At 41.2% G+C, this 9,566-nt stretch overlaps 2 protein-coding genes across 5 annotated transcripts in view; both read left to right on the forward strand.

Annotated features, from left to right (window-relative positions):
* The first annotated feature begins 3,183 nt into the window (after window positions 1-3,183).
* atp5mc3a (ATP synthase membrane subunit c locus 3a) lies at window positions 3,184-5,082 on the forward strand. Of its 2 annotated transcripts, none has more exons than XM_040201519.2 (5): window positions 3,184-3,244; window positions 3,445-3,541; window positions 4,312-4,386; window positions 4,498-4,688; window positions 4,794-5,082. In XM_040201519.2, the coding sequence occupies exons 2-5, from the start codon at window positions 3,503-3,505 to the stop codon at window positions 4,906-4,908; spliced, it is 420 nt and encodes a 139-aa protein (XP_040057453.1). In that variant the 5' UTR covers window positions 3,184-3,244; window positions 3,445-3,502; the 3' UTR covers window positions 4,909-5,082. The 2 variants fall into 2 exon arrangements, with proteins under 2 accessions (XP_040057453.1, XP_040057454.1); XM_040201520.2 differs by having other exon boundaries at window positions 3,187-3,332.
* Window positions 5,083-6,178: 1,096 nt separating this feature from the next.
* Window positions 6,179-9,566, forward strand: part of atf2 (activating transcription factor 2) — a 14,055-nt gene continuing 10,667 nt past the window's right edge. For 2 of the 3 annotated variants that reach the window (XM_040201517.2, XM_078091059.1), the window contains exons 1-7: window positions 6,179-6,270; window positions 6,898-6,969; window positions 7,223-7,319; window positions 7,397-7,515; window positions 7,618-7,743; window positions 8,358-8,536; window positions 9,509-9,566. The exon at window positions 9,509-9,566 is cut by the window's right edge and continues 57 nt beyond it. In XM_040201517.2, coding sequence (XP_040057451.2) covers window positions 6,910-6,969; window positions 7,223-7,319; window positions 7,397-7,515; window positions 7,618-7,743; window positions 8,358-8,536; window positions 9,509-9,566 — 639 coding nt within the window. In that variant the 5' untranslated portion in view covers window positions 6,179-6,270; window positions 6,898-6,909. Of the gene's footprint in view, window positions 6,271-6,610; window positions 6,752-6,897; window positions 6,970-7,222; window positions 7,320-7,396; window positions 7,516-7,617; window positions 7,744-8,357; window positions 8,537-9,508 lie in introns of those variants that run through there. The other variant, XM_040201518.2, reaches the window with a different exon arrangement.

Consider the following 9,566-nt stretch of genomic DNA (forward strand, 5'->3'; position numbering starts at 1 on the left):
TGTCCCCACAATCACACTTCAGCGGGTTTGCATTGCTTTATTACATTTAACACAGGCTCGCAATGAATAAAAGCCCAGTCAGATGTTTCCACGATCGGATTCATCTATTAGCTTTAGTAAATACTTTAAAGAGAGGAAACTGCCCCCGAGTGATGTAAGTGGGATCAGAAATCACAGGTGGAGCACGGATGAACTGTATCCCAGCAGGCACAGTGCATCCTTGGTCTTGACAAAGAAGGGAGCCTCTGTAGTTCTGTGCAGCATCCAGATATGGAGATTAGCATGGAGCCATCAGCAGCGCTGCAGTTCCTCCCTACCCTGCTCCTCCTGTCAGACCGCCTCCTCCCTGCTTGTCAGAAGCTCCGACGAGAAGCTGTAAAAACCTTTTCCCCTCTCCTTAACAACTGCAAAACAACACGCACACACCCGGGATGAGGTGCCTGCTTTTCTGAGGCCTCTGACAGGACGTGCTGCAGGCACAAATTGTAATTCATAAAGGTTAAGGGGGTCAATGCCTTTTATTACCAGTCTGAGTGCATCCAGCTTGATGGGGCGGGCATGCAAATGGAATGTCTCAGAGTGTTCTATGCAAGACCTCAGACAGCGAGTGCGTGCGTGCTTCTGAATGGGAGGAAGTAGAAGGTGATGGTGGGGCTGGGGGTGGTTGGGTGGGAGGTGTGTGTGGGAGGAGGAGGGTGCGTGAGATCGGCTGCTCTCTCCACCTTCCTCAGCCATGTAGGACCACACAGCCGCTGCCCGGTTAATTAGACAGTATGACATTGACCTCAGGTAGTTAACGGCCACTTTGATATGTGCCGCCTTGCAATTAATATATTGTAAATCTTCATGTTTTATCATAGGGCCGGCTCTGACCTATAAGTGTCTGCACTACACTCGGGCCTACAATACATTCTTACATCTTACATTTGCATTAACACAACTGCAATAACAGCAATGTGAAACGGAAGATCTGTGATATCAGAGTTTTCTTTTTAAAGCTCTCTCATTTTGCACATTCATAAATAACAGGAAGGTCAAGAGTTTCAGACCAGGTACAAGTACTGTATCATTGAAATGGGATAAAAGTATTATCATTATTATTATTGCTGATCTATCCACGATGTCGTTATTGAGAAATATAAGAAAAGAAAAGAAAATTCTATTCTGGTTAATCTGCCTCTGAATGTTATTTTATGTTGCGCATGACATTTCTCATCTCTTTTGTGCAGTTATTGTGACCCCTGCAATGATCAAATTAGACCCTATTGCCCCCTCTGCTGGACCTTTATGGAAATTACCTTCTTTTAGATCGCTTTAAGATATGTTCAAGCTTTTCTCAGTCTCCGGCGGGAAAACGCTTTTAATGATGCAATAAACGTTTTTGTGATAATTTCTGGAGACATTATATATATTTTACCAGCTTATGTGATTCAATTTTTGTTGTTTTACGACACAAGTTTCGTTTGAGCTTTGCAGAGGTCATCACTAACACGTGATAATGTATTGAATCATTTATAATAGGCTGCCAAAAGGTAACTCTTACAGCAAAGTGAAAAAGTTTAAATAAACACAGGAAACAAAACAGAACACAACTGCCAAGCACAAATTAAATCGGCTAGTGGATCAAATGATACAATAGAATACATCATATAGGCTGAATAGAATAAAGTGGAAAATAATACATTTGAATAGGATGTGATAGAATAGAATGAAACAAGCAAACACAACATTATGGGTTGTACTTAATTGGAATGCATTGGAATATAATATAATAATTGAAATAGAATAACATCAAGTAATGCTTAAGACACTGCTGTATTTTTCTGCATTTCATGTGATCCACTGAATCTTTAGATTGTGGCTTAATGTTGGCCATAAAACTGAGGAGATCATACCTGAGGAGCCACTGAGACCTCGCTCTCTTGAAGCCAGCATGCAGTAAAAGCACACTCCCCGTGCTCATTACCTTTCCATCACAGACCAGCTGCTGTGGAGTCATTCATCACGATTACAAATCTGCCCCGGTGCCGGTAGCCTACAGCTCCACCATTAGCCTGTGAGGTGCTCAGGCCCGAGCCACCGCTCCCTTTGGCCAGAGTGTTAAATTCACAGCACAACAGGTGATAGTGGCAGACTGCTTTTGTTTTGAGGGGGAAAAAAAAATCGAAATTGAAATACTGGTTGAAATTCTTTTTCTCTTCAGCCTGTTTGACAAAAAAGAAAATGTCTCTTTTTCCTTTGATGTCATGCTGGTTTGATGCCCATTACAATAGAATTTAAAACAGCTTTGTCTCTCTGTCAGCTTAATGTTTGACCCCCCAGTAATGCTACTGCCAGGAATTTAATACTTGAAATTCACCCTCATAGAGCCTATGTTGGCAGATATTCTTATTCTACCCGTGTCACCTTTAAGGATGTTTTTTAAAGGTTTTACCACATAGATTAATTGATTACAAAAATGAATGAATGTCTTATTTTCAGAGATTGTTGATTGTTTTCATTTCAGAGTGTTGTTTTCCCTTGCTTGTCTCAACCCCATAAATGAGTTAAAGGTGTGAGTATTTATAAGCAGGTCACAAACATATATTCTCATTTTTAAAGGCCAAATGATTTACTGAAATGGCTGGTCATTGTAGTTTGTATTATATTACTCCAATAGGAGACATGTGAGTTTATGAGGTACTGGCTTTGTTGCACTACTCAGTGTTTACAACAGCAGGACATATATGGGATTGCCTTTAAATAACCTTGAGTATGGTCAGTGATAAGTGTTAAATATCTTTTTAGAGAACAAACAAAAATCGATATCACCCTCTGGCAACAATATATGTTTGTTGGATTAGTTTATTGTTAGTTTTGAGGTTCCATGGCGTGGCTTTACAATAACAGAAATCCCCATATTAATAATCATTAGCTGTATTTTATCATTAGCTATGCTCCCATACCAATTTTATCCATATCTCCACCAATTTTTTCTTTATGTTCAAATATATTTGGCTTACATTCAACGTCGTAGATTCAGATCAACTATATATGTTCTCTTAGTTATATTAACACAAAGAAGGCGCATTAATCAACATACACGGACCGTGTGTGAACAGTTTTTGTGAATGAACACTGCTGATTTTGTGATTGTGTTCAATAAAGTTTCGGTGAAATGACCTCCCACTGTCATCATCCGGGCATTTACATACGTCACAGCGCGCATGCGCACTCTTCTACTGTGGTTCGACCTCTGCAGTCGGTAAGTGTGTAATGGCAGTTTGAATGAGGCGCATATCTCTATAAATCCATTTTCATCCTCTCTCTTAACGTCACATCGCAGCTCTCAAGTGAGGACAGCATGCAGGATGGATGTTTATGTGCATATGAATGCCTGTATTTTCTCCTTGGATCGTTTTTACAGCCGTTTGACCTTACTTCTCCTCGGTCTTCCTTCCTCAGAGAGACCCGGGCTTCAACCAGATTCGACCGAACCGGTTAAAACATCCTAAAATAGAAAATGTACGCCTGTGCAAAGTTCGTCTCCACGCCGGCTCTGGTGAGTTCTCTTTTACGGCGTGTTGTTCCTGCCGTGAGTTTAGGACCCGCTTTCTGAATACCCAGAGTAATCCGGTGGGCCTCTGGCTGAACTTGACTGTAACGTTAGCTGACTGGCAAGGGTAACTTGTATGCAGGCTAGGCTAGCTAGCTAGCTCTTGCTAAAGCACACCATTCCTTGCATACTTATTAAACGTGTGCAGTGCTGATGCTAATCATTGAAATGCATGCCAGCTGTCTTAAAAACTGCCACTGCCTTTGCTCCAGCTTTTAGCGATCATTTTCAGTGATGGCCGTTAGCTAAGGTCATCACAAGCCTTTGTTAGCCGATTTCTATTTGTGCAGAGGTCTCCTGAAATGTCCTGAACATGGCTGTTTAATTAATCCATAAACTATCCCATTGCGTATGAGTTTCGCGTGCTCCGATTAAATGTAGCCCGGGTTGTCAAGTTGTTCTCCAAGGTCACATTTCTGTTTCTAGTACCTCTTGCAGGCTAACCCGTTTGAATCACAGTGGGACCATTTGTAAGGATGCTTATCATGTTTATTCTAGTTTGTTAGCACCACAGAAAAACAAAAAGCAAACTCAAGATTCAGTGACACAAGAATGTCCTAGTGTCAGTGTGGACACTGCAGTGAATGACACTGCCTCACAAAGTGACTTTAGGATTCAGACTGAGGAAAAGCTACCAACATTATGTTTTATCTTATTGCGCTTTTGTGTTGTGTAACTAAACTTGCACTGTGTTTGTATGCATGCTGTTGCTTCAGGTCCGTGCTGGTTCCCGGGCTCTTTACAGACCCCTCTCTGCCTCGGTGCTGTCCAGGCCTGAGCTCAAAACAGAGGTGAGAATAGACCAAAGCCTATTTACTGGGACTGCAGCTTTCATTCTACTACTTGTTTATTTAGTACTCCATTTGTGTCGCTGATTGTCCGACCCACTTCAAACCCTCCAGAGCAGTGTTGCTGTGATGCCACAGAGCCCCCTCGCCCAGGTCACACTCAGGGGCATTCAGACCAGCGCCATCAGCAGGGACATTGACACCGCCGCCAAGTTCATCGGAGCTGGAGCTGCCACAGTTGGAGTAGCTGGATCTGGGGCTGGAATTGGGACCGTGTTCGGCAGCCTCATTATTGGCTATGCTAGGTATGTTCTCGAAAGCATACACCCTGAAAATACCAAAATTGACTTGAATTGACAGAATTCCGGTGAACGCCTTGTTTTTTCACTACGTGTTGTTCTTTTTGGCAGGAACCCATCTCTGAAGCAGCAGCTGTTCTCGTATGCCATCCTGGGATTTGCCCTGTCTGAAGCCATGGGACTGTTCTGTTTGATGGTTGCTTTCCTTATCCTGTTTGCTATGTAAAACTCTGCTGTCATTCAACACTTTCACTACATATTTTATTGTGGCTACTAAGTGTTCCGTGTTGGTGTCATGGAAATGTACATTTTCAAGACTTTCAGACACTGTTGACGCAACGCATGTATTGTACAAATGTAAGAAATTACGCAATTAAAATACATGTATTGGACTATTTAACAATGGTGCTAAAGTTTATGTCTGAAATATCATGCTAGCATAATAGAAAGCAGTCACCTTTCGTGAATGTCATCTTTTCTGTGAAGCAGTGGCTTGCCTTAGCTTAGCCTTGTTCTCTTGGCACACCCCATGAAAGCTTTCTGGATGCCACCTGGGTTTAGATGCAGTTAAATGGTACTGTGATAAGGCAGCAAGTGGGTGCTTGCTTTTATAAATGGCTTAAATAAATCTAGAGGATTTAATTAAGCTAAACAATGGGTTTTGGCTTCTTTTTAATCATGCTGGGTTTGTGATGGTTTGTGTTCTGTAATCAAGCTAGACTGAATTTAGTTGAAACTGAAGTAATTTTTTTTTAAACCATAAGACTCTCTTACTGTTTGTGTGTTTTTCGCTTTGTGAAAGTAATTCAATGTCTTCCCGTCACCAGCCGGGAACCTCAGTGGATTCTCCAGGAAGAATACAAAGAATATTACCATTTATTTTCATTTGTTAGACTGGTGGTTGGCCTTGAGTCCCAATTATTGATCAAAACCTTTAACATGAAAATGATCAAATCATAGTAAATGCCAAAATAAACCTGTGGTTGACCGTTTTACAACGTTAGAAGGAATTGAAACCATGAATGCTGGAACATCTTTTTGACAACTCCCAATAGCGTTCCTCTGAACCAATACATCAAAATACTTATTGGATATCTTGTATAACTAGTAGTTAATGTATTGGGGATGCTGAGACTGAAAGATAACTCGGGATTTCATAACACAATAAGCTGTTTGCATATTTAAGTTACACTAACACCACATTAACAAGGTAAATGCAACTATGAATATTCGTTCTCTTGAAAGTTTCACAACATTTGAACGAACAATATACTTATGTCAACTACAATATTTATTTAATAATTATACTTGAAATCTGAAATTAAAATAATTTTCATGCATTCATAATGGGGGCGGAGTATGCGATCTTAATGAAGTAGTTTCTGAAAAATAAAACAATGATTCTATATAGATCTTTAAAGCGGAATTGAAGGGGACCTTTAATTCAATTCCTGAATATATGTTGTAATACTGCTTGACCAGGATCCCGCTCCGTCCCGCCGTGACGTTTACGGAAGCGCCTGAGGCACTCTCGCGATACTTGCTCCGTGATACGTGGGGTTTGTAAATCAAAGGTTGTGGCTGAGGGGTAAGTGACCACTTAAACTGATAGCGAATTGATGCAAAGCGGTTATGAAATGTTTAATTTCTGTCACTGCAAGGGACGTCGAATTTAACACGACTTCTCTCTATACAGAGCCATTTATGTGTAAATATGGCGACGGTTGTAGGCTTGAGCTATTCCAATGCAAGCGACTGATGGAGCACGTTGTAATCTGTATGTTCGCTCTGGGTCAACGTTCAGTCTTTCGCCTTTTCTTGACATGTTTACGACATAAAGCGGTGAACATGTCCGCGGAGGACAGCTCCGGATGAGCCGCTCAGACGAGTATTTGGACCGAAAAAAAACCCAAACCCCACACCGTGATTTCATGATGACGCCGAGGTGTAAACAACCGAAGCACCCGCCCATCATCAGGATGCTTTGTCCAGATGTGCAGCCGTCCTCTCTCAGCACGTTCACGTGTACAACCGAGCGTTACCACATATTATACCACATCAGTTTATAGGTCTGCTGGCGTTTATTCCCGCTAAAGCCACGATGTTTATTTATTTAGTATTATTCGTTAACCGCTAACCCTTAAAATAATTGTCACATACGGGACTGATATTGAACTTTCTCTTCTGGCGCCTTGTTTTTATTTTATTTTTTCAGAGCGACACAACAATGTCCCTTAATATGAGCGATGATAAGCCTTTCCAATGCACTGCTCCTGGTTGTGGACAGGTGAGGTATCATACATCTTTGCAAATGTGCCTTCATGTAAACAGAACTACCGCTGGATAAACCTGTTTTAGAGAATGTACAATGTGAGCACAATACAAACTAATGTAATGTAACATAAAGAAAATAAGTATTCAAATAAACAAACTGAAGGAGAAAGTGAACCTGGGATATTAAAGAATTGTCCGTCTGCAAATAAACCTCAAACAGACGTTTCAGATCCTTTTTGATAGTTTTCTGTTTTGACCTTACAAAGAGATTTACAAACGAGGATCACTTGGCTGTTCACAAACACAAACATGAGATGACCCTGAAGTTTGGCCCTGCAAGGAACGACAGTGCCATCATCGCTGGTGAGCGGAGCAGCTATTTTGATGTCATATATACTTTACATTATCGTCTGGGTTCTGATGGTGTTGCTCCACTGCAGACCAAACGCCAACACCTACCCGCTTTTTGAAGAACTGCGAGGAGGTTGGACTCTTCAATGAACTTGCAAGCCCGTTTGACCATGACTTCAAAAAAGGGAGTGAAGATGACATCAAAAAGGTGGTTGTCGTTGCCAGACGTCTCGCCAGCAGATCATCTAGCGTCTACCAATTCCCGTGCTTGTCGTTGATATCGCTGATTCATTCTCATTTCTTTCTATAGTTGCCGTTGGATTTGTCACCTCTTGCAACGCCCATCATACGCAACAAAACCGAGGAGACCACGGCTATGGAGGCACATCGAGACAGCCCACTGCCTCGTCCCGAATCTACTACAGACGATGACACGGTAAAGCTAATTAGCATTTTCCGGTACTCGTGCTAATCGTGCCGAGTATACGGTAATGCCATGAAGTCCATGAGAAAATGCTAACCGCATTGCAGAAAATGAGAGAAAATTCATTGGATGTATTAGATGACTGACGCGCTTCCATTTGTTTAGTTCTTTTATTCCTAATAGTGAGAAGAATAATGTGTCATCACAAGAAGTGATTTTGTTAAGTAGGGTTGCATTGGTATAACGCGCCAACTAAACCGATGGTTATCAAAGCAGGTGAATGTGGTTATTTACTGTAATAACAAAAGAACTCACGTGAGTGTTGAAGGCACAGGCAGGAGCAGTCCGATGCACTTTCGCACACCTACGTTATATATTAGTTGTGCATCATAGTGTTTTGGGTTTTTTTTAAAGCTCAAAGCTGATGTTACATTTCTATAATTTCTCACAATTAATAGCTGCTTACATGTCAACTAAAACGCTTCAGACGAAGAATAGCACGCAACTGTAAAACCGGGATATTTTCAGACTCTTAGCACGAAACTCTCATAGTGTTGCAACCCTACTTAACAATCTGGTGTTCATTGAATACTTCCTGCAGCTAAGGTCTTTTATGATGTTTTCAGGATTTATCTCTGCAGCCAGCCTCACTGCCAACATCCACTATAGTCCATCCTGCATCCCTCCAAGTCCCCAATGTACTTCTAGCGACCTCAGAGGCTAATGTTGTAATACAGCCAGCTCTCCCATCACCAACATCTAGCTCTGTTATTACCCAAGTCCCATCCACTAATAGGCCTATAGTGTAAGTAACTCAAAACGTCCATTTTTAATTATCATGGTTTTATTAAATCATCCTTTTTTTAAGACATATGTGCAGTTTTGTTTTGGTGGGCTCATGTTTCATGAGGCATGTGCTTGTTTTTTTTTGTTTTTCCTCATTTATTTGCACTCTTTTTTTTGGCTGTAGGCCTCATAAGTCCCGTCTCCAGGAATAACATCAACATTGCTCAAATATGGATTTATAGCTCCAGTTCAATTTCTGAATGGTGGAAATCAACAACAATGAACAATCAGAGGTTTCCCTTTATGCAAGATTGTAAAGTGCATGAAGCCTCAGTACGGCAGGATGGTTGTTGTAGAGCTCAGGGAAGCACAAGCCGATCACAACTAGCCAGATTGTTCATGAATCACTGTGTATACTTTTAGGATATCCACTAGTATTAAATTAGCTGTGAAATAGAGGCGCAGCTACAGGAAGTTTCACAGGTCGAAGTAGAGAACAGTGTTACTTGTTAGAAATTGTTTGCAGTATAACACAAATTATGAGGTTTCATTCTAAACCTGGAGTCTCCCTGCTCCAATTATCAAAACCCGGTGAAATAATGAACCAAGTAATGAGTTTGTAGTAAGTGAGCATTTAAAAAAAATGTTGGTTGGGAATTATGCTTCAAACTTAAATACTATTTTCCAATGAAAAGGCCAAACTCCAATGATTTGGTGGAAATTCCATGTTTTACTGAACCAGCACTCCGTACCTGGGCAACACTGATGTCACTTATGGGGTCTAATGCGATTACAAAATATGTGTTTTCTGATGATCCAGCTGTTTCGCAACAGTTATGTTTTTTTTAATTGTTTTGGTTCCGCATTATTTCCGTAAGTTGTTGCCTGATTATTACGTTACGCTGGTGTATCCGCCCTTGTGTTTAATAAGTGAACATGTTTCCATTTTGCGTGTTAATCCCAAAAGTCGTTTGTTTTTCCCTCCCTTCAGCCCGGTGACCGGCTCCTTCCCCGTGCTCTTACAGCTGCCTAATGGCCACACCTTGCCG

This window comes from Gasterosteus aculeatus, chromosome 16, assembly GCF_964276395.1.
Source record: "Gasterosteus aculeatus chromosome 16, fGasAcu3.hap1.1, whole genome shotgun sequence".
NCBI lineage: Eukaryota > Metazoa > Chordata > Actinopteri > Perciformes > Gasterosteidae > Gasterosteus > Gasterosteus aculeatus.